Source organism: Apis cerana, linkage group LG11, assembly GCF_029169275.1.
Source record: "Apis cerana isolate GH-2021 linkage group LG11, AcerK_1.0, whole genome shotgun sequence".
In the NCBI taxonomy this organism is placed as follows: domain Eukaryota; kingdom Metazoa; phylum Arthropoda; class Insecta; order Hymenoptera; family Apidae; genus Apis; species Apis cerana.
The window spans coordinates 9,448,429-9,473,723 of NC_083862.1; the positions used below are offsets into that span (position 1 = coordinate 9,448,429).

The 25,295-nt window shown below is 33.7% G+C and overlaps 2 protein-coding genes and 2 long non-coding RNA genes across 15 annotated transcripts in view; 2 read left to right on the plus strand and 2 right to left on the minus strand.

Moving 5' to 3' along the window:
* The window catches only part of LOC107997750 (uncharacterized), a 179,273-nt gene extending 173,677 nt beyond the window's left edge, over positions 1-5,596 (plus strand). The window contains exons 3-4 of one of the 2 annotated variants that reach the window (XR_003697692.2): positions 4,131-4,305; positions 4,385-5,596. This is a non-coding gene — a long non-coding RNA (uncharacterized LOC107997750). Of the gene's footprint in view, positions 1-4,130 lie in introns of both variants that reach the window. The other variant, XR_003697691.2, reaches the window with a different exon arrangement.
* The window catches only part of LOC107997749 (nephrin), a 341,330-nt gene extending 328,840 nt beyond the window's left edge, over positions 1-12,490 (minus strand). For all 6 annotated transcript variants that reach the window (XR_009831869.1, XR_003697690.2, XM_017056557.3 and 3 more), the window contains exon 1: positions 12,350-12,490. Coding sequence is in view for 4 of the 6 variants with exons in the window: in XM_017056557.3 (XP_016912046.2) it covers positions 12,350-12,431 (82 nt within the window). In the remaining 2 variants the exon portion in view is untranslated. The remainder of the gene's footprint in view (positions 1-12,349) is intronic.
* A 1,453-nt stretch (positions 12,491-13,943) lies between these two features.
* Positions 13,944-15,560, plus strand: LOC107997751 (uncharacterized). Of its 3 annotated transcripts, none has more exons than XR_003697694.2 (5): positions 13,944-14,082; positions 14,160-14,268; positions 14,339-14,409; positions 14,499-14,649; positions 15,002-15,560. It is a non-coding gene; the product is annotated as an uncharacterized LOC107997751 (long non-coding RNA). The 3 variants fall into 3 exon arrangements; XR_003697693.2 differs by having other exon boundaries at positions 15,029-15,560; XR_001766080.3 differs by having other exon boundaries at positions 14,499-15,560.
* On the minus strand, positions 15,548-24,989 carry LOC107997757 (angiomotin-like protein 1). 4 transcript variants are annotated; one of them, XM_017056580.3, is made up of 13 exons: positions 24,823-24,989; positions 23,876-23,990; positions 23,523-23,704; positions 22,977-23,239; positions 22,653-22,848; positions 22,217-22,506; positions 21,735-22,135; positions 21,512-21,657; positions 21,086-21,420; positions 20,879-21,013; positions 20,603-20,793; positions 20,368-20,522; positions 15,548-19,341 (listed from the first exon to the last, which is right to left on the minus strand). In XM_017056580.3, exons 2-13 carry the CDS (start codon positions 23,952-23,954, stop codon positions 18,439-18,441), a joined length of 3,276 nt encoding a protein of 1,091 aa, XP_016912069.2. In that variant the 5' UTR covers positions 23,955-23,990; positions 24,823-24,989; the 3' UTR covers positions 15,548-18,438. The 4 variants fall into 4 exon arrangements, with proteins under 4 accessions (XP_016912069.2, XP_016912070.2, XP_016912067.2 ...); XM_017056581.3 differs by having other exon boundaries at positions 20,612-20,793; positions 24,823-24,987; XM_017056578.3 differs by lacking the exon at positions 24,823-24,989 and adding an exon at positions 24,366-24,776.
* Positions 24,990-25,295: the final 306 nt, after the last annotated feature.

Sequence of the window (25,295 nt, forward strand, 5' to 3'; positions counted from 1 at the left end):
AAGCGGATCGATGTACGTACACGCGCGCAAAACGCCCACCCCTCGTCCAGGGAATATTCAAAAGCAGAAGAGCCGCTATTGACCATAAACGATAGTCATCATCATGAAGAGATACTCGATCTCTGGAGCGCATACCTCGCTCACGACCACCTCGTCAACCTCCGCGGAAATACATATTTCGCAATTCCCGCGAAAAACGTAACCCATGTTGCGCAACCATGCCCCTTCCATTTCTCGTTCCGGGATAACGAGTCGAGCAACGATGCTACGACGATTATTCTACACGACGAAACTCAAAAAAGTTGAACTCGATCAAACGGTGAGAGCGATTATTACTTGAGGAGGATATCAAAAGTTCTTTCGATATATCTTTTTCTATTCTATGGAACGAGAATTTCGATTTCTTTTCGATCAAAAAATGGAAGCATATTTATTTCAGGAATCGAGATTATTAATCAAAATCGCTCCGATTCTCTCGAACGTTCCAATATAACAGATGCGATTATTTCTTAAGAAAGACACTAATAAATCTCCTGTCATATCTACGAACGAGAGTTTATATACATCAACTTCCACTTCAACAAAGGAAAGTAACCTTTGATTATTAATCGAAACGTTCAATTACGGCTATTCCAACTAAAAGAATGTAACAAACAAACGTATTGCTCTAAACGAACTCTCTTCGATCCGAGAAAATGTAAACCATCCAAGGGCAGGAAAAAAAATATAAATTATAAAGCCTGAAAAACCGTTAAACGGCGTAATACGTGTTATCAACTCTTGGAGGAGGGCGAACACAGGATTACAGTGGAAACACTCGAATCAGGATGATAGAAGAGAAGGAGAGAGAGAGAGTTGGATCGCGTGTCAACGGGATAAAAATGAAACGAGGTAAACGAGAGGACCTGGCCGCAGCCTCACTTATCCCCGTGACGGTGGATTGCGGTTTTTCAGCCGCGCACACGGTAATTGCCGGTGGAGCATCGTAAGAGCATCGAATTACAACCGAATGGCTACGATCCTCGTCTCTTTTCATTAATTGAAAACACAACTGCCGGTGATTCGCCGATCGAATCCGCGGGCTACCGGATTGGATCGATGGAGGAGGGGAGGAAAAATGTGGGGAAGAAAGATCGATCGAATCTCGCGGTGGATTGGTTTGAGCTATGCTCGTCGATTCGTTTAATTGAAAGGATTCTCTCGTGAGTGGAATACAGGTAAAATTAATGCGGATGAAGAGGGCTTATGAGGGTGGATTTGGTACGTTTTGTCGACGTACGATTTTAGGCTGCGTCGGTTTTAGGGGAAATAGGAAAATTATGTATTAGGAAATGCGTTAACATGATACGCTTTTTGGTATAATTATCAGTGTGAAAATCCCTTTTTTCTTTTTTAGACACAGAAACAAAAGTAGTCTCTTTCAAGTATTGTTACAGAACTTGAAAGTTACGTCAAGTTCGAAAGAGAAAAACACCCGTAACTTTCTTTCATCTTCTTTTTTTTCTCGTTTACCTTGCCTCAAACGCAAAAAGAATAGATATCTAAAAAAAAACCGTCCCAATAATATCTCGTTTATTAAATACAATCTAAAATTGGTGGAAAACTTAGGGAGAGTTAAATTCGTTCACGTTTTTCATTCGGGATAACATTATATCATTGCGTGCGTGCCATTTTAAGTTAATCGACGACAAAATTAATCGTCGCGATAAACGACTGAAAGCATAATTAATGCGTTATAAACAAGATATCAGGAATCGTAACGATGATATCGTTAATCGTTGGTTAACGAGAATACAGAGATTCGTATCGCTCGTTTCCGTTGCAACTCAGAAACGCAAATATATATTTTCTATGTTAATCGATAAACTGATCATCGGACGGTAATTTGGATATTTCCAAATAGTAGAAATTGAATATCGTGAAACGCATGTAATGTGATATTCGATCAAATTATTTTCCTTCCCCTCGATTCTCGCCCCTAATCTCTCCATTTCGTATCATCCCCCTCTTCTCCAAAGAAATTTTCAAACTCGCGTCACCTCCCCTTTAAAATGCGAATCACGCGTGTGAGATTTACGATAATTTCCCAGGATTAAACGCAATTATGGGTATTCATTCATTAAATGTCCTACGTTGCATGTTAACGAACGAACGAAAGTTTGTTGCAGGATGAAACGTAAAATTGAACAATTTCGAGTCGCGTTATTTTTATTACAATGGGACGGTACGTGATTTGACCGTAAAATAAACCGCGAAATCAGCCCATTGTTTTACAACTCGTGCTCGCAGCTGGGATAAAATTCGAATGGTGGACATTCCCCAGTTTTTAACATAAAAACTTGCAACGGAGGGAAGAAAAATATGCGGAAAATTTTCGATCAGATTAATTTCTCCGTCTTGTATTGTATCTCATAAATTCAATTGAAGAAAAGTATGCAATGTTTCTTTTTCAAAGGGAAAAAAAATTACAAAAAATTGATTACCATATTATCACGTATATATGTATCACTAATTATTCGTGCATCGTTTATTAATTTTCATTAAATTTTTTCCCCACGCGACGATCGATGACTCTTCGTTCAGACCTTTCTTCCTATTTTTAATTTATTATAATCGAAATACGGAGATCAAGAAGTGGAGATTCCAGAAAAATTTCCCAAAATCGTCATTGACGAAATGCCCGAATATTTCCAATACCGAATGATCGAAACGAAAAAAGCTTTGGAGCAGAACCTATCCAAATTTTCATCTCTCTCGGTAAGCGCATATTTCTTCGTTAAAAGCCGCCCTATCGAGGCAAGCTCTCGTGCCATCGATAACACGCAACAACAACTGTTTGGTTCAAGGATCCAAAAATTTGACTGGAAAAAGGCGAAAATTCACCGACTCCGAACGAACCTGGATCCCCGCAATTTTCGCACTAGAGGCAACAAACACCGAAATGCATTGGTCAATCAATATATACGTTTCCAAAGCGAGGAAATAGAATTGCAACGAGAGGTTTCTAAAGTAGAAATTTCCCACAAAGGTCAGGCCATCGCGCTCGACACGTGCGTTAGATGCACCACTGTGAAAAATTCATAGAACTTTCTCTCTGCATGTACAAATGGGAAAAAAAAACTGCGATTGTTTCCTGCGTATTTTTCGATCATTTAACAACCGTAATTTTCTCTTCAAAAAACTCGAATTTTTATTTTTTATCGTATCGTGCTTGCTCTTTGATTTGCGGCAGAAATTTCACTTCAATTTTCTTTCGTTTCAAACGTGAGACGATGAATTGGAGATTACAGTTTCGCAATTAATCACCATCCAGTAATAAAAATTCGTTTATTTTCGAAAAGTTCGGTCATAATTTAAAACACTATCCATCCGGTTTCCTGCAGGCGTCCGCCTGCAATCTGTCCACTCGCCGTCGCTACGTGCAACAACGCCCCCCTTTTCAACCCTCCCCCTAGACAGAGACATTTGGCGCGCGTATACTTCTCTGCCATTCCATTTAGCCGGCGTTCCGCGTAATCTGAAAAGCGAGGCTCACGACAAGGGTAAAATATCCAGATGTGTTGCGAAGAGAGAGAGAGGGGGCACACGCGACAGAGGAATTCTCCTGTGGCGAAAGGAAAGGAGAGACGAAAAGGGGGAGGGGAGGGAAGACGCGAAGCCAAAGCGTCGCGCCAACGATTCCAGCTTTATACACACGCACACAGGCTGCCGTTGCAGAGGAGAAAGAGAGGAGGAGACTCGCTCGCGTGGTGAGGTGAGAAGGAGGACGATTCCACGTACGTTGAAACGTCTATGTAATCCGAGCCAGTTGCATTATCTCGCGACTCCGTGTGTCCCTTTCCACCCTCTGTCACGCGACCGTGGTTTATGTTCTTTCGCGGCGAAACTTCTCGCGCGTTTGCCGGCCGCTCGCTCGAGATTCCCTGTATCCGATCTGCCGTACATTGATATACTCGTGGAACGTGTTTGGATATCGATCGATATTCAGAAAGGGAGAAATACGAAGAATTCGATTTAAAAAATTTCGATTTGATTTTCATAAGGATAATTTATAGATAATGAGAAAGACGCGTTGTTATATGATTGTTATAATTTGATAAACTCGACTGATATTTTCTTTTTTTTTTCAGCTTCCAGAGCTTCGACCCTGGAAAGATACGTTATGAATGTATTAATAACACCCTGTATATATTATGGCAACCGTGTGAGGCCATGTGTATCCGATTTCGCGAGAACCGTGCTCGCTTCACGTTTCACGGAATACGGAATATCAAAGGGGGAATAGAGATGTTCACTGTCCGGACGGTAATAATGCATAACGCTTCACGCGTTGGATTAATCTTGGAGAAATAACATATTCATATTTCTCGATTTTTCTCGATAGTGGATTATGAACGACGAGGGATGGAAGAAAAAATCGATCGATCAGCGAAATATGTCGTACAAGCAACGTTAGATTGTGTTAAACTTCTCGTTAATTATTCGATATTTGCGACGTTGATGGTATTATAAAGTTGGGCTCGGCACGAAGATTGTGTGTGTAAAAGGAAAAAAAATTGAAAGGTTGGTGGACAATAAAGGGATGTTAGTTTTGGAGGGACTAATGTACCGATGATTGACCGATCAGAAAACGTGGCACAATTTGTCAAATAAATACAATGTTTGCACCGCGTATCGTTTCACCATGAAAATTGATGATGTGTAACAAGAGACCCACGATTGTTTAATATTCATCTCGTCGAGAAAATTGATCGGCCTCTTCCCGATGATCGGTTTACTTTCCGCTCATACAGTTCCAACGATTACCAAAAATTCTTATATTAAACTGTTATTTTCAATTCTACGTTTATTAGCAGAAAATTTCTGCTAATAAATTTTCGATTCTCCTTTTATAAAAACTTCTTATAAATTATGATAGGATGTGAAACATTCATTTCTTTTAATAATGATTCAAAAATCAGAATCTTGTAGTCAAAAGGGGAAAGAAGTAAAAAAAAGTTATTATCAACTGCCAGTCGCGATGAAAATAATTCATCGGGAAAAGATAAAAAGGAACGATGTCGAGGGGGGAGGGGAATGTTTCGTTTGAAATCAGGACGCGCCTCATAAATTGATACCGACGAAAATTTGAGAGAAATATTAAAATTTCATTGTATCCTTCGTTGAAGTTTGCGCCTCCAGTCTCGTCGCACTTTTATTTCCTTTCAGATTCCCTCTAATATTTTATAGAGTATCCTCCTCCTTGCATTTTTCGAAATAAATATCCACCCGCCAAGCAACGATATTAAATTCGCATACTAGCCCGTTTTTATTTAACTAGACAGTCAAGTCCCCTGATTCCAATGGTGAATATTTCGCTAACAAAATTACCTCTCCTTTCGAATCTTACCTATAAAAATCCGAATGCGAATGTTCGAGCATTTCGAACCTTTTTCCCTTCTATCTTTTTCAACGATATATTTTTAATATCAAATGATAACATTAATTGTTACACACTTGCGGATCAAAACGAGAATTTAATAATTTTTGGAGAAACATATCTCTTGGAAACGTTATCGATTGTTAATTTTTCATCAGAAAAAATATTTTAAAAATTTATCGCTGTTATTTTTTTTTAAACAAAAACTAAAAACGATTTAGAATAATTGCAACGTGAAATTCGCACTTCATAACAAAAAAAAGAGAGAGAGAATGAGACTAAAAACTTATTTGGAGAGGTGAAATTGAAAAATATTCGATAATTACGAAACTAGACGGATATCAACCGGATGTGAAACCGTGAATAAAAAAATTGCGATATCCTGGCTCGTGGATCAACGTTCGTTCTCGCAGACCGATGAAACAAGGTTTTGGCTGGCGTGTTCCCATCACCGCGGAATTAATACGAATTTCCATAACTATTGGATGAGGTTATCACAACTATACCTGTATCCATATGTAGCAGCAAGCCGGTTAAACCGGAACAACTGTAGTAACTCGTTCGAGCGATGAGTACACGTCTTCAGTTTTACCGTGCTCGAATTATCCGCAAACAGAATCCTACACGATTTCAAACAATTCCATGTAAATTCTCGTTTCCACGAAAACGTTATCGATCTTTTAATAACATCCACCGTAATTGCCTCCTTCAAAACATAATATTTTCACAACAAATATCTCAATGTTGTGTTTTCTATTTTTAAAAAAAAATATCGATATTGATGAATCGTCAGCGAATTCTTTGGAAAATTCGTATGAACGAATGAAAATTGTAACGAGAGGTGAGGAGATTCGAAAGGGATCTCGAGCGGATTGAAGAACTTATAACGATATAAATCAGGAATAGAATTTCGACATTCGAAGATTCCTCTCGCGACTCAAAAATTTTACGGACAATTGAGTTGGATATCCTAAATTTTTCACGATCGAGCATTTCCCGATCGTAGCTCGATCGTAATTTATCTTCATGAATACGATCATCAAATCGAATATATATATATATATCCCTATGTCCATAAAGATTTTACCTCTGGTTTCAGCAATTTTCTGTCGCTCTTTCCCTTTTTTAATCGTTATTAATCTTTTTAACGCGTTTTTTCCCGCGATTATCGTGTTCACGATCCGATAGATAAATTATATTCTTAACAATCTTCATTTTTAAATTTACAATCTCTTCTTCCATTCGAAAAGTTGGAACAATCTAAATCTCACGCACATCCGATTAATAAGAGATTAATTTCGCATAATATTGATTTCAATTTTTAATAATAATCTTACTATTCAAGTTTCCAATTTTCAATTTCGTTTCCAACGAAACCGAACAAGTTTCAAAGCGAGCCAATTTCTCCAGCTTCGTCGCCAAAAAAGAGACGAAATTGGTTTCACGCAAGAAACGACAATAAAAAAGTGGGGGAGGAGGAAAAAGGGACGAAACGACCTTGTTCTCAATTTTTCAATTTATCAGCAAGATTCTATCTGACCCGTCGAAATTTCAATTCGCCAAAGAGGCGAACGATGGCTCGAAGTTTGGACCGGGTTTGCGCCGGAAACAAGGACACATGGCGCGAAATTCGACGCGGCTCGAGCAACAAATTTTTCACAGAGCTCGCTGCCATCGATAAATCACCGGGATAAACCGTCGCAACACCGGATCCACGAATTTTAGATTGTTGCGTTCGTATTCGACGGAATAATAGACGAAAATAATCAAGGCGATCGAAAGGAAAAAAATAAAATGAAATCGTCATTTTAAGAATTATTTAACGGTAAATCTTGTTCCACCTATTCAATTTCAAGTAGTAGCAAAAAAAAAATTGTACAATTTTTGCATTGAAAGAATATTAAGTGATATTTTAATATAAACAATAAACGTGTAATTTACTAATTTTTGAATAATTGCAAAGCCAACCGATGTAAGGATCTTTTAGAATATCCACTTGATCGAATGAAAAGTGAATATTCGCCGAGTGATTTAACCACCCTCTGCACGTTCGTTTTGAATAATCGGGAATTTTAAAAAGCTTTCGCTCGGAAGGAAGAATCGTCGCGATCATCCGACAATTACGCTTCCTTCGAACGATCGAGGTGAGAAATTAATTTAAATTCTTTGCCTCCCCGGCAAATAAAACTTTCATCCCGTGGCGAGACGAACTTGGAATAAACAAGCGAAACATCCCCGCCATTCTTTCTCCACTCGTCCCGATATTATTTTTCACCGACAGAAACATCGGCTAAATCGACAAAAGATAAGAGGGTGGATACGATTTACAACGAAATCGAAACTCGATGGCGGCGCCATATTTTAAGAGAAGAGAATCGAGGGTTGGCAACGAAACCGCGAAAGAGGAAGAGCAACAAACCATGTGCTGGATGGAAGGAACGATCGACAAAGGAGAGTACATATATATGAACGAAACTAAAAGCATCGAATAGCAAGAAAATCACGATATTTCATTTATTCTCCTTCTATTCTTTTTCCTTCCCCTTTTCGCAAACATTCGATGGAGAAAATCGACCTCCTTCCACTCGTGGAGTCAAGTAAGTAAGTAAGTAAGTAAGTAAGTACGTTCTTCTCTCCATAAAGAGTCATGAAATAACAATAACAAAATAATAACTCTTTCGTGGTCGCAACGATATATAAATGAGAACCGCTTCGTAATTAATATTCTTTCGCCAACTAGATAACCAAGAAGGGTTTGCGTTACGCGTAACACGCGAGACAAACATGTAGAACGCGAGCTTTTTAATATTTTTCTCCGCCAGACCGGGTGAAGACTGATATTACTCGTTTTTTCGAGCGTGGTGAAAGGAGTGGCCGGTTTCTTTTTGATTTTGGTGGAATATCTCGTCTGGTGGATAATCGAGGACAAGAAATGTACGATCTTTAGACCCTCGTTATCTCGTGTCGGTTTGGTTGTTTTGTGTCGTCGGAGAAATTATTAAACGAGACTTGTTCGAATTAATATCGGCCGATTTTCACAAAGTGTTCCGAAGTGAAACTGGGTTAAACTGTGATCTTAAACGCGTGGAAGATAGACGAAAATTTGATTAAAATTAAAGTTTCCAATCCGTTTTATAGGGCACGCGATGATCAGAGAAAGAAAAAAGATGATTCAAAAGTTTCAAATTGTCTGCTTGATGGAAAAAAGGATTCGTAATTAAAAAATGATGTTCGTTATAATCTATAAAAGATAAAATGCATGGATACAACGTTATACAACGTACGAAACCGTTTAACCCCTTAAATTATTATTAATTGACTAATTAAGCCTTATGATTCATCATAATTATTGTTATATTATAATATATCATAATTAATATTACTGCAATTTATATAACGTAATTATACATTGTTTTCCATCATTATTATTATGATACATTATCATATTATTTTACATTACTATATAATTTTTTATTATCACATTATACGCTATTATCATGGGATAGAAAGAAAAAGAATTTCCACGATACCATTTCCACAATATACGATATTGCCATCGACTTTTCCAACTCAACTCAAACGAAATTTTTTTCGTCTATGCGCGATCCATCGCTTCAGAATTATTCCTCGAACATCGAAGCATCCACTACTTCCTGTTACGAAACCGTAGTAGATCGCGTTAGGCAAATTTATTGGACGAGTTCTTTAACGAAACGAGAAAATTGAAAAGAGAAGCAACATTTCCTCTCTGTTTTTTTAATTAACCATATCCTAAGCTCGAAACGATCCTTGTATCTTCCATTGGATTAACCACGGATTAAGTATCACATTCGAGGGATATATAGCCAGCAAAATTTATCCACTTTCGTATCGCGTTATATTTAAAATCGATGCAGTGATACGTATTTGAAACGATTTAATATACATCAAGCAAACCTATTTCAATTTTAAATCTCTCTCTCTCTCCCCTTCCCGCGGAACGTTTTGCTCCGCGAGTTTTAATATTTCCGGATATTCTCGAGCCCCTTCTGCGTCCTTTCAAAATTCCCACCCATATGGAGGGAAAAATCCGCGGGGTGTTTTTCCCCTCTCTTCCTTCCTTTCTTTTTTTCCTCGACCCCTTCCTAATTTCAACCCTCGCCGTGACCGTACGCGAAATTAGGTAATTACAAATGGTGTCGGTAAAAATCATATGGTAACGAAATTCAGATCGGAATACGGTAATTTGGATCTCCAGAGAAATCGAGGGAAATATGAAAATCGTCCGGATTTAAAAAAGGGAGAGAGAGAGAAGGGGTGAGAAAATGGAGAGGAGATGGAAGGCGAACCGGCTCGAAAATCTCATCTCTGAATTACATCGTCTCCGGTTGGCACGTTCCTCATCGGTCAGGAAACTTCGCGCTGGAATTGTAATTCGTTCCGGCCGAAGATGCGCCGAGTTCATCCCGTCTCCGGGGAGGGATGAACAGGATGAACAGGGGGGAAAAATCGCGAAATTTCGTTAAACACATTACGAGCGTGGAACTCGGTTAAAAAACTCGATGGGGGTGGGGAAATTCGTGATACGAATTTGCAACTTTTTACAGACGCCTCGTTTGTTTTTTTCCAGTCTCGAGTTGGTAGGATGTTAGTTTTTCCTGTTCCTTTTTCTCTTTTTAATAAAAATGTATCAATTCGGTTAATAACTGTTCTTATTATTTATTAACGCGATTTTGGATCAAAGACTTTTTTAATTGTTTTTTAATCGTACTTGGCCTATTTTTTGGGAATGTATTTGAGAATAAAACTCTCGAAAGTTAATTAGCGAAAAAAGGAGTCTGAAGAATAATTATTCCGAAAAATTTGATTACCGAAATAAAAATTTGTGAATAAAAATCACTTATCTAATCCTTCGCTTCGTATTTTAGATTCTACTCATTGCTTTATATTTTTATTTATCTTATAAAATAAAATATAAAGTTTAAAATCGGGCATACATTTTACGTTTAAAATGTTATTACGTAAAATGTTATTAACCTGAGAAAACTTATCGGCCAATCGAAAACCGTTTTCCAATGTTTAACGTCATTTAGGAAAAGCATCGAATGACAAACTGAACGGTTTAATGCGGATTCACGGTGATCATTTAGCAAATCGATACCCTGATTAAACGCACGACGCGTCTTCCGGTTAATTAACCGCTATCACGCGGCTCCAGAATTACGTGGAAATAGTTCTATTTCAAGTTTGAAATATTGAAAGGGCGAAAAGGTGTTTTATGGACTTTTTTGAAAACCGATTTTATTCCAAATCACGAGTGACACAAGTGTAGAATATACGTCACGTCCGAAACGCTAATAAATTTCCCTAGATAAGATCATAAATCAGCTTTCGAGTTACTAAATCTACCTTATCCTCTGCTCGAATTCATCCGTTGTAAGCAATAGCGAAGTGTACACGACACCAGGATCAATCGAAGAATCTAAATTTAGTTCTACGTCCAATGAATAATGGTAAAGACATTTTCTGAAATTGGAATAGAAATCTGAGAATGAAAAATTCTACTGACTTTGCCTCGATAATTTAACGAAAAAACGTTGAACACTTTCTAAGATTGGAATGAAAAATTTAAAATCTTGTCTTTGATATATAATATTAATTACAGAGATACGATAATCATCATATAGATAGAGGAAGAATATATTCACCGGTATGTAACAGCATACTTTCTAAATTAATATATATTTCAGATATATTTTAGTATCCTATCTACTACCTAAAGATATCACCAAACAAATCACCATCCATATACATGATTAAATCTCAAAGGGGGATGCGATAAAAAAATACAGATTTATTGCAATTATTTGCAGCTATAAAGTATGGAAACAACGATGAAAACGAGAACATTGACAAGAATCTAAGAGAGAAAAGGCAAAAAACAAAAAAAAAAAATTCGCTCTACATTCGAGGACACGGGGTCGCGGTTCCATTTATCGAGTGATTGGTCAGCTGAATGATTGGATGGCTGCCTTTTGGCGCAATTTTGCCAAATCCAATTTCCGCCCTGTATTTTCTTTATCGCGTTTCAACTTCAATCGCTTAAGTCTCGTACCTGGTCTATGCACACTTATAAATCGATACAATTTCTAATTGCTCCTCGAAATGTTCTCAACGAAATAATTACTCGAAAAGATAACTTTGTTTGAGAATCATGACGATCTATTTTTTGATAAATTCATATTTCCCGCTATCGTCTCTGTAATATTTCGTAAAGCTGATTTTTATTTTGATCTTTCTATATAATTTCGTGTATTTAATAATAATTTGTGAATCAGAAAAAGTTATAAAAAAATCAATAAAGAAATACAGACTCATGTTTTGTACAAATGCGTACAGTTATTATGTTATTCAATATTATTGCGCAATATATATTTTTTATCGCGATGTATATTTTACCTCCGTCACATGTTACAAAGTACTTTCCATCGACTCTACAAAACTCTACTTGTTTCTTATTTTGCCTCATTTATATTCTTGGAAAATAATGTTTAGACAAGTTTGGATAATGTATTTTTACGATAAATTATCTCGAAATAATGCGTAAGATTGTTAAATTTATTGAAACTTGCTTCGGGGCAAATGAGCATAAAGTAGATTTGTTAACAATGCCATAGAGGTCACTAACGATCACGAAATTAAAAAATATTACAATTTAACATCTATAAAATTCTCGATATTTCTAATATTGTCTATTTCTAATTTGTCTAAGTAAGAAAAAATGCTAATTTTATTTAGATAAGATAATTAGTATATCGTAATTTTTAATTTGAAATATTACTGCAACTCTTTAATTTTTTCTAAAATTCTATCTTCGAATTTCACTCTATATTGATGACATATATCAGAATATAGATTCATTCGAAATTATCGATAAAATTAGACTCTTACCTTTTACGATGACTGGAGTAGAAAAGAAGAAGAAAATTAGGATCAGCTTCATCGATAACAATTTCATTCCGTACTCCTCCATGATAAAATGGATCCGTTACAGGAACATAGATAAACACACCGAACACGACAAAACGTATGTAAACACAGAAGGGTCACTCGCACACCCGACCGAACGTACTTTTTCGTTCTCAAAATAAGTCACTTCACAGTTCACGCTCACAATTTATCGTCATTTGTCGTAAAATCGACACTAGAAAATGGAAATCTATCGTATGCTCGATTCCTCGTTATATTTACGAAGTACTTACTTCCATTGGGCACATAATTTTTTGAAATGTTTCACAGAGATTTCACTTGAGCAGCTGTTTACCACTAAACGACGTAATATCGCGAATATAAAACGTATTTTGTTACGAGGAATCGTTATCTGCGAATATTTCACTTACATTCAATCGTTGATCTTTTCTATGTAACACTTTTCACGAAAAATTTTCACTTTTCCGAATTAAATTCGAAACGAACGAACGAACGAAATTTTTAATGCGTCACTACGTTCGAGTATCAATCCCGCGACTAAAAGTTCGATACAATTGTAAAACGCATCTGATTGGCTGACAAATAATCGAAAGTAAAAATCAAATCGAGAACAATTTCTCGAAAAGATCGAATTGTATCATGTGTCAAGAGACAATGTTTCCGTAGCAACCATCGATTATACGTATCGATTTACCGGTTCAAAATTTTAAAAATATTGCTTTTTTAATCCATTTTTTTCCTTCGATACATACAATATCAAGATGTTATCATATTCGTCATATTCGTCAGATGTTATACAAATAGCACGAATTCACGATCGACACGTTCGAGAAATCGATCAATCGAAAAGTAGTTTAACACTACACCGCGAGTTCGCTCGTAACAGGTGAATTGTCAAAGGACGCGGAATCACTGTATTTGAATTCGTTCAATGTCGACAGCTCCGAAACTAAACGTTTCATTGAATATCCACACGGAAATCAATTTTATTTCTCGGTCTTCGTTTCTGAACACGAACATCGATGATAGTAATCATCCTTTTATTTTTGCCGGTTTCCATGCACACTCACGATTTTTTCTTCAGTCTCGTATTCACTGTCAATTTTCCAACATTATTTCGCTGCTCCGTTTTTCACGTGTGTCACTCAATATTCGTCAAAATATCGCGTAGTAATTCGCGGATCACTTGTAATCTGAAAGAGACTGATACGAACACGTACTCATCACTGAATCACGCGACGAAGAAATAAAACTCGCATGTACCACCGCACACCTACGCGGGAGTGTGAACACTGTAGAATTGCTCGAAAGGGAAGGAGGCCTCTGCCCCCGCAGAGATCCACGGAGATTGCCGAACGGAACCGACTAGGCACGAGCGTACGAGCGACCAGCATCCACTGCACCTCCCAACCCCTACGGCCTATGAGTACAGTGCGCACGCAAAGCACTTGACACGATGAGGATGAGAACAACGCAGATGCGGAAAATCGACGGAAAACGTCTTCAAGATACCATGGATCCTACGGGCATAGAGTGAACTGATTTTTTAGATCTTGAATTCGTCTCGCTGCTGCAATCTTTTCGAATTATCCGTGCATACGTTGAGAAGCATTGCTTTTTAACTGAAACATATGCACACAATGTATCTAAGTAATTCACACGAAAATAACTGAAAAATTGTTACCATTTATAAAGTATTTTAATGATAAAATTTTTATTCATATTTATTTCAAACAAAATTATTATTTCTTAAATTTTTCATATATTTCAGGTATAAAAATTTGATAGAGTACTAAATATATCTGGTTTGTGTACTTGAGTCGTCTAATATAAAATCATAACCTAATATATAATATAAAACCTTAATAATTTAATATCTGGTATGCATATATATATATATATATATGATAGAATATGATAAATATACTTTTATATTTAAAACTATTTCAGAAAAATTATTCGTGATTCAATGTATAATAATATTATTATTCGTTTTTTAATTAATAATTTAAGCGAGGAAGGTGAGAAAATAAATATTTAAATAAGAAAAATTAAAATTGTTTTTATAAAAATTTATCTTTTTTACTAACAACATATCATTCGTTTTTAGTAACTATTTATAAAAGAGGAAACAAAAGTTTTCAAGTCTCTTGATATATGGTAATAATAATACGAATGTGAAGTGCATTGTTTCCAGAAATGAAAGAAATAACAAGATGTTGCTTGAGATTATAGTAATATTACAATGCTATTGTAATTTCGTACGTAATTTATGATTCCAAAAACATTCAACGCTTTATCTTTTGATACATTTTATTGCCAATTTACATTTCAAATTCCAAATTATAGTTATAAATTAAATATCATCAAATAAATTTTCAAGTAAATTCATATTAACTTTTATTTAAAAATATGAAGAATTTTTTGAATTATCTTTTTTATTTATAAAAAACTACGAAATGAAATTCATAAACATGATGCAATAATTTATTTTAAGAAAAAGATAAGTTTCAAATATCAACAGTTCTATATTATATCATATTAGTCCAAATAAATAAATCGATGAAAATTGGCAATAAAATAAAGTATTTTATATATTATCTTTATTTACAGATTTCATAGAAGAATTTTTTTATCTAGATTAATAAAAAGTTACCTATGAGAAATCTTCAATAATCGAAATTATTCATTTTCTCAAGAAATAGAAATTTGACATATTTGAACACAGATTTTTGAATTTTCGTATATAAAAGAACAAATTTTCATTTGCAAATATTCTCTATATTTTATAACACAATTATGCATCATAACTTCAATCAATGCAAAATTCATATGATAATTATCTCCTGCGATTGATATATCGTTATTATTAGAGAAAAGAATAATAGAATAATACGAAATATAAATTATATATTAGATTTAAACATACAAAAGTTTTATAAGTTCTGAAGTATTCAAAAAATAAGATTTCTTACACAAAAAAATAATTTTCTTCAAATGAAAATGAAAAAAAGAAATGTTAATTTTTTGAATTGGGATTTAAAATTTGTTCACAAATAAAACAGAATAAAAATTTTTAAAATATAAAAATTCTAAGAATACATTAGATTCGTACACACGAATAAAAGGGTGTACGAATAATAATGTGAAATAAAAAGATTGTTTGTCATAAGTAAATTTTTATTTCAAATTGCTACAAAAAATGTCCTATGCGTTTAACTTCCGTTTCGATACAAATTTAACATCTTCATAGCGAAAAAAATTTTGAATTTATAAAAAAACTTTGTTTTTTTTTCTTTTTAAATACATTACATACTTATATTACTTTTAAAGGCCACCGGAAGTAACAGGTCACTTTTTGAAATCCGTTCAATTCTTAAACTCGAAAACTATTGAATCAATATAGTATTTCTCATTACAAACTTGCAAAGTAGACCAGAGATCTCTCATTTTCTAAACATACCATATCTTAATGAACACCCAACGTATAAAGGGTGAGTCTTTTATCAGTCGTCGCTCAGTTCTAAATTTTCTTACCATCGTGTAAGACTGCGTGTTTTAAACGGAAGCTATTGAAAATATTCCTTTCTTAAACGTCCGCGAAAGGAATAAAAAATTGATAGAAAATTCACCCTATACGTAAAATAGATAATTAACACAAAAACGAAAACAAATAAATACGCTAAAATTATATTAAAACATATTTGTCATTATAAATCGTAGTGTGCGGCATCCTATAATTTGCTTTGGCATTCTACGCATTTTTTCGTTTCTTTTATATTTTTCTCTCTTTGTTTCGCTTAAGACAAAAATAAACAATTCATTCTAAAATTTCCGACGTCCCTGCGGAAACAATGACTTTAATACATATACACGTCAAAAGGAAAGAGATTTTGTTTCCCTCTATTTCTTTTTTTTTTTTCCATTCTTTCTGCTTCTTTTTCTCTTTCAACAAGCCACGTAACATTCGACGAAAATATTACAAAGAGAGGAGAGAAGAGAAAGAGAGAGAGAGAAAAAGAGAAAATGTTAATGAAATTTCCGCTATATTTACCACGAATGTCCCTGTAGTCTTCGAGGAACTTGTATCATGAACAATACACGTTTTAATGTACACGAATTTATGTACATTTACCAACTCCACTTGTATACGAATACATGTAGATGGAAATGTGTACATATACGCGCGAAGAGGAGAAAAAAAAGAATAAATTGAAAAAGGGGAGAAAAAACGCATGGTAGCAAATCGCAAAGAAGAAAATTTGTTTCGTCGATATTCATTTTTTTTCAGTCTTATAGGTACCTATACTAATCACGAAAATTGCTTCTGTGACTTTCGTAATTTTTTTTCTATAATATTTTCTTTACAATTAATATACGAAAAATAAAAGCATAAAAAGTACGATGTACTTGAACTTGGCAATATCTTCATTCTGATTTTTCATCGATCAATTCATAATACCATAAATTTAAAATATAATCCGATTGATATATCATTTAACGACAAGTAACATCAATGATACGCGTAAAAGATATAAACTTGATCATTCGAAAAGCATCCTGAAAACAAGAAATACGACGTAGAAACATTCTCCCTAAAAACTGTTATCGAAATCACGATAATTTCGTTTATTGCATCGAAGTGTATTAAAAAACTTGGAGGGACAAGGGGAAAAATTGTACGATATCTTTCGACCGATTGAACGATATTTCCGAGAAATAGAAACGCTCGAAAAACTATTATATCGCGAAATATATTATTTTTAAATATTACGATTCACTGTCGTTATATCACTTTAAATTAATCGAATCATCGTAATTACGATTTGTATATATTTCTTTCGACGTGAATTAATATTCAAAAAAATTGAATTGAGACATGTACACATAAAAATATGATTCTACAAAATATATATATATATACATATGTATTTATATATATGTATATATATACTATAATCGAATCTTTCGCTTTGTATCGGAGCAATCGAACTTTCGTGATTCGCCTTACCATAGTTTCACTTTTCTATCGAAAAGCAAAACCGATCGGATACCTCGGTATCTTTATAGCGTTTCCAACAGGAAACAATCTTAAAGATACATAAAACCAACAGGAGGAAAAATATTTTCATAAAACATGTGTAGAAATGCGGTACTTTCTTGCGGAAAGATAAAATACACGTACGAAATATAGCATGTCCGTTCGAAGGCCATGCGATCAATTTTATCCAAAATACAAGTGTTTCTTTTTTTCGGAATTCTGAAAATTCCCGGATATAAGTATTCTTATTCCTAATTGTACCGATTGTTCATCTCTTTTTTTCACGCAGTCTTTAACAAGGCACTTCTTTTTCGCATATTATACGTATATATGTTTTGATAAAGGCCGCAATGTTTCTAGATGTAAATGCGTACGAAACGAGAGGAAATCAATTCCATTTTCATTACAGAAGTTTACTTTGGTAATGACTAGGTCATGCACTATCGCTACGCAACGATATATCGTTGTTTCTCGCTACGTCATGGCGATCGGCTTCTCCGTTATTAATGGTAAATAGAAGGGAACTAACGGATCGTTTAATATTATGGCTGTATAAACGTATCGCTCGCGCACATACGTACATTAGGACTCTAGACAGGACCCGAACTGCTGAAGAGCGAAGCAGAGACGCTCTCGAAATCGATCACGCTTTTGATTTTTGCTTCCCCTTCTCAATCACTCATCTGCCTCCCATTTTCTATTCGTCGTTTATCGCTCGTTTCCATTCGATCATTCAACAAATTCGATCCTGTTGTGCTTCTTAAATATCCACTAGAAAAAAATTTTCCATCGTTCGTCAAAAACATAATAGAAAATTTAAGACAATAAAATAAACATGTATACCAATATTTGGTAAAAAAAAAAATTCTCATAACTGGAAGATAAAGTATGGAAAATGATATCCTTCAAGTTCCTCAAGTTATACCCTCCTTGGAGAGAAGCATCTTTAATGTCTTCGAAGGAGTCTCTTTAGATGGGAAAGACTAATTCGATTCCAAAACGTTATAAATTAAAACTGAATACGGTAATTGTTCGGGCGAGGTATGGATCTCGCCTTGAAAGGTGGCAACGATGATGTGGATGCCTCGCTGCTAGCCGTGCCTCCAGAATCGCGTCCTCCACTCTTGCTGCTCACCGTGCTCCCGGTGCTTTGTCCACGTGAACCAGCCTGCTTTCTCAATGTGCCATCACTGAGACGACCGTACTCCCCGATACGACGAGACGGTGGCGGTATCAGTGAACGGCTCTGCGTTTCCCTGTGCTTCGTTTCCGAATTGGCAGGCTGTTTCTTGCGAATATTTTCGCCTTGAAGACGCTCGTACTCGTGGCTAGTCGTGGAGGATGGCTTTTTCAACGAGTTATTTACGACCAATGGTTCCGTACCGGACGATTTCTTTCGACGCTGAGCCTTAGTGTCGAATCTTCCATACTCGATGGTGCAGTTATTCGTGTCGCGTACCTTCATACTCGCTGATGTGTCCAGAGCCGGGCCTGGATCCGATTTTTTACGAGTCTCCGTGTCGCTAAGTCTGCAATAACGTGAGCCCGTTGACTTCATGTTCTTCGGTGGTCGAGGTAACGAGCTGGGAGGAAGACTGCCCGCGCGACGTGGCTCGCCCTCTTGCATTCTCTGCCTCTGCGAACTTCTGCCCTGCTTCTCCAGTAGCATCATGTCTTCAGGCTTACCGTCTGATAATCTCGATACAGTGCCTTTCAGCCTCGAGGCTGCACTCGCAAATTCCATGATACCCGGCGAGACCTCACCACCGGAGTCGTCTAATAGGCGACTCTTGCTCGAGGCGGTGCTCGAGGTACCTGTGCTATCTACACCCGCCAATAATGGCTTGGGTATTTTTCCTTTTCGCGACGCAGTGCCTGGATTAGAGAATCCTGGAAAACAGCAAAGTGCCCGCTGAAACAAGAGAAAAGCATAGCCGCGTTGGAAAGGAGGCCCGGGACCTGGAATAAGGGTTAGTGCTCGCCACAACAGCGCATGCACACTCACGGATCACATGGGATAGGAATTGATTCGGGTTAGTTTGAATTAAATAGGAATAGGTAGGAATTATCTTTCTCTTTTCCACTATCTAATCGAAAAACTTTGAACACGATTAATATATAGTTAATTGTAATACAAAAAATCAATGGCACACAAAGATTTGTATTAGTGAAAAGTACAGTTTACTGAATTTTATGATTAAAAACGAGAATTCGATGCATTCTTTACATATTATCTATTAATATATTTTTTTAATAATTTATTCAGAGTTTGCTTTTTAAAAAATGATAATTATGTTTTTCCTTTAAATTATTAACAATAAAAATATTTGTAATGTTATAGTCGTAAAATTTTAATGAAATATTATTCTTTTGAAGATTTGTTTTAAATAAAAAGCTTACTCTGTACAAATTTTACTAATAAAGAAAAAAAATTTTTTTAAATTTAAAAAATTTTAAATTTAAAAAAATGGATTAATAAGACACACATGATTATGCGAATAACAACAAACACAAGATAAAAATAGTTGATATATTGTTTCTTTCATATATTCAATTACTAATAATCAAAAATATTATTCGTTTTTTTTGTAGAAAATAGATGAATTATATTTTCAATATAAAACAACACATCAACTATTCTTGTTCACACGATTATCTAAATAGGACTTTAAAGTACCTGTGTACAAACTGTAATATTTTGATAATCTTCTGTAGCTATAAAGCTAAAGAATTTAACATCACAAAATCAAAATATTATGAACGCAAGAAATACATAGAAAAAAATAAAAATAAAATTTCATAAAATAATTTTGATATGATTAATAGATAAAATTCTACTTTTAACTGATTTTTTACATAAATATTTTTGTAAAAGATTAATTTTATGGTCGCGAAATTATTTCTATGTTTATTATACGTTTACTGGGATGTTGCATACCTTACTAAGTAGCTGGGAGTCTAGTTCTTTTAATTGATCATCAAGACTTTTATTTGTTTGTTCAAAGCTGCCCTGTTTCCTATATTTGTAACTGTCTGTAACACCATACGAACCAGTACTTCCATAACCACTACCACCGCCTAATACACTGCTTACTGTTGAATATAAAAGTTAATATTTAAAAAAATTTAATTAATAATCTTAAAATATTTGTATCATTTTTTCATGAAAATACATTTTTTACCAAGTTCTGGTGTACTTGTCAATGCAGTGTGGTGATCCGCTGATGTACTTGAATGAGACGAATGTGCAGCAGGATAACTACCAACACCACTACTGCTACTACTATCCTTATCATATGTATGTTTTTGAAGAACTCTAATCATTGCATCCCTTTCAGCTAATTTTGATTCTAAATCTTTCATTCTATAAAACAAAAAATAGAACATTAGAAACAGAACATAAAAAACTACATTATAATTATAAAAAAAATAAACCATGTGAATATTACCTAGATTCAAGATCAGCCAATTTTTTTTGTGCAGCATGAACTTCATCCATGTGTCTCATTTTTTCGGATCGTGCTTCTGCAATTAATTTCTCTGCATCTTGACTCGTTTTTTCTAATGCAGCTATCTTTGCATCCCTAATTATTCAAAAAAAATAAATTATTAATATGAATATGAATAAAAATATTATTAAGCGATTATTAACTTACTTTGGTAAACTAGCTGCATCAATTGCTGCTTGTCTTAAAGCACTTTCTTCGAGGTAACGTTGTTCCCATTTTGCAACGTCACCTTCCAGTGACATAATTTTTTCATCTCTTTCGCGTATACGTCGTTTTAACTCTGCGATTGTTTCTCCATTAGAAGATTGTTCATTACCATTAGCACCACCGCCACCGCCACCTCCGCCTTCTCTTAATTCTCGTTCTAATTGACCTCTCAACTGTCTTTCTGTTTCTTCTCTTCTATCGCTCGATGCTTGAAGAGAAGACAAAGCTCGTTGAAGTTGACCTACCCTTTCTACATATACTTGTTTCTTTCGACACTGTAAAAAAAATAAATATAAAAAAAAACTTGTAAATATAAAACATGAAATATGAATCAATTTATTGAAAAATAAATAAAAAAAAAATTACCTCTTCTTCAAGACGCACCACATTGCCTTGTGCATTAGTAAGAGCAGTGTCTAGAATATCTATATGTGTACGTTGTTCCTGTAACGTTGCTCTTTGTGCTGCTAATTCGATTTCCTGTCTTTCTTTCGCCGCAGCTAGTTCTTTATCTAATATAAAAATAAATATGATTAAATCGATGAACTGAATGATGATAAATAGTAAAATATATTTAAAATATATTTACTTTGTGTAATCAATTGGCCAATTAATAATTCTCGTTGCGTTAATTCTTTTCTCATAGATTCCACGATCGGAGGACTATCGGTACGTGCTGATAATAAATCTATTTGATCTCGTAACGCGCGATTTAATTCGGTTAATCGTCTACAATCATTTTGTAACCTCAATCTAGCAGCTCGTTCCAGTTTCTCTCTTCGTTCACTTGACGCAGCCAATTCTTCGTGAGCCCTATGCACCTTTGCAATTTCTTGTTCCAACTTTTGAGATTTAGCAACTTTGTTATAACACCGTTCTAATTCTAATTTTAAGGCACTATTTTCTTGGATTACAATTTGTATCATTTCTGATGGTGGCCAAATTTCACCTGTTGCAGATTCTGTCTCTTCCCTTCCTTTTGTTTGAGGTCTATAAAAATATTAAATATAAAATATTACTTGTGATTCATCAAAAATTAATTAATTTCAATAATCAATTTAATTAAATTACCGTGGTGAAGTCGCCCGCAAATTATAATTATCAATATCTGGTTTGCCAATTCTAGACAAGTCAGGTTGTGATCTTGATAATGTCAATTTTTCCATTGGTCCAAGAAGTCGAGATTTATTTTTTAAAGGTAATAAAACAGACATATATGAAGGTGGTGGTCTATCTTCTGACTCACTATCATTTTGTTTCCCTCTATCACCATCTCTCATTCTCATATCAATATTTCCTCCATTATTTGTTAACTTACTATAAGATGGTACTTTAACTTCTTTTGCAAGGTGTTTTAATACCTGCTTGGTTTGATTAAAATAAAATAATAAAATAATAAATAATTAATTATATTTAATCAAATTTAAGTTATAATAAAATAATTTTCTTATAAATGGAATATTCATTTGTTATATATTATTATTAAAATATAAATTATGATAATCACCTGCGATTGACTGAGATAATCATCTGGTATATCTGTTATTTCTTGACATCCTCCATTATTAGATTGCTCATAAATATGATCTTCATGAGTTAAATTTGATAAAGATTGCATAGTAGGGCTATTTGAATGTCCTTTTCCACCAGCATCACAATATAAATAACCCATATCTCCATGTTCTCTCACTACACTTGATAGCCTAAAATTAAATATCAATATTTATAAAACATCTGTATAAAATTATAAATATAAATATAATTCTAATCGTCCTATAATTTTTTCTTAAAAATATATATTTTTTAATAAATATATATTTAAATATATTACCTTCCAGATGGTACCCATGAATTATCATCATTAGCATTGTGTATTATAAGTGTATTGTAGGAGCTTGTAGACACATCTAAGCTACTTCTATTTGAACCTACACTGGTACGATTACTTAAATTATCTTTCAAACTATTTCTATTAGAACCATTAATGCTGTCTTTAAGACTATTTCGATTAGAACCATTTAAATTCTCTTTTAAACTGTTTCTGTTTGAACCATTCAAACTGTCCTTTAAACTATTTCTGTTGAGCAGGTTACCCTAGATTGCAATAAAGTAATTTATACTTATATAACTTAATAATACAGGTAGCAATTTAAGATACGTAAGAATAATATAGGTAAATATCTGGGCATTAAAGAATGTCTACATTTATCTCAAAAATAATAAAAGGGAATAAAAATATATAATGCACAAAAGAGATTAATAAAAAGAAAAAAAATACAAAAAAATATGTATATATGATTAATATTAAATTACTATCAACAAAATTATTAAAAATATACAATTAATAAATAGTTAAAATAAATATAATTATACATACTTGTATATTTGGTATATTTTCTTTATGACTGGAAGATCTGGATGGACTTTGCTGCTGATTTTCTTGACCTTGAGGTTCTTGGCGAGCTGTATGTCTTATAACATAGCGATCTTCATTGGTTAGATTCTCATTTGAAGTTGAAACATCAGTTTCACTACCACTTAAACTTTGTGGAAGACCACCTAATAAATGAATATAAAATATAATATATTTAAAAAAATTATAATTTCATCAATTTATATGTAAATTGAGATTTCATATTAAATTTTATATTTATTATTTCATTATCTTAGAAATATTAATAAATTTTCAAAAGCAATGTTCTAAAAACAAATTTCAAATTTTTCTAATACCTTGCATTGATAGTTGCTTCCTTTGTATATTATTATTTGAAAAAGGTAAAAATCTGCTACCTTGTTGCAAAGAACTCATTTTTCTATTGTTTCATTTACACCTGTTATATTTTATCTGTAAATATAAAAAATTATTTTTTTCACAATTGTTCATGAAATATATAAAATCATTTATTATATATATAACTTTTATTATTTTGTATTATATTATCATTACTATATTCTAGAAAAAAATAATTTTACAAAAATTGATTTATTATACTTTAATAAGCTTTATGCACATTTGTATAACTACACATTAGAAAAATTAATAAAAATAGATCTATCGATATAAGTTCTTATAAAACACAAATTTTTATTTTTATACAAGAATTTTTTATACAATACATTTAAATAAATACTTAAAAGTACTTTGACTCAAAATTCGAAAACGTAAACGAAAAAGATACAAATTATTAATCTTATGGATTAATCACTTTTCTATCCTTACATGTTAAAAACTAATGAGAACGTAAACCTATTCATGCATTCTTGTATTTGACACTACGCGGCATTCGAAAACAAGAAACTGAGAGAGAATTATAAGAAGTCAATATTGAAGAAAGAGATGGTGATGTTATAGTAATGGTAAAGCAGAGCACTCTGACAGAGGTGTCAACACTCTGGAATGTTGATAATCCGGAGATATTGAATTTTTCGTTGATGCGTAACATTGTAATGAGAAAGTATTCGAAGTCTTACGAATTTAACTCATCAATATATTCCATGTTGCAAAATCAAAAACGCTATTTTTGCACGCGATTTTTTATATTTTTACAAATTTTTAAACTTAAAGGGCTGTATAAATAAACAAAAAATACAATATCGAACTAAAGCCAACAAAAATTTTTTATATGTTATCGAAATGTAAGCAGATGGTCCTATCAATTTAATGTCCGATTACTCACATTATGCGAAAGTGCAAAAACGGGATGAGTGTCGTAATTATTTCAATAAATTAGTACACTTTACAACTCCACGCACGAGAAATAAAAATTGTTAGTTCCTGCATTCCTCATCAGGGTGCGACGTATACGAAAGCGGGATACGCTCTTCCTGACTCTTCTAAACTTTTCCAATTTTTTTCTTCATCTATAGATGAATCACTAAAAAGCAATGTATGGAGAATGTCATCCTTATATATTTTTTTTGTATTATTGTATATTTTTTTTTATATTTATATTTATAATAAATGTAACAATTCCTTTCTTTCTTATATATTGATCAATGTGTTTTCATTCTTTATTCTTAAATAAAATATTTATGTCAAGTTCATTGTTCTATCAATGTACGCAAACTATAATATACATAAATATTTACAATAAATTTTTATATAACATTTTAAATAACATTGTCATATAAAAATACATTTTAATATATA

Bases quoted from the DNA above. Each gene is read 5' to 3' on its own strand.
- LOC107997757 (XM_017056580.3), bottom strand. From the start codon at position 23,954: ATGAGTTCTTTGCAACAAGGTAGCAGATTTTTACCTTTTTCAAATAAT. The intron at 23,705-23,875 runs GTATTAGAAAAA...TTCATTTATTAG, and splicing joins GAAGCAACTATCAATGCAAG to GTGGTCTTCCACAAAGTTTA. The intron at 21,421-21,511 runs GTAATTTTTTTT...TTTTTTTTACAG, and splicing joins TGGTGCGTCTTGAAGAAGAG to TGTCGAAAGAAACAAGTATA.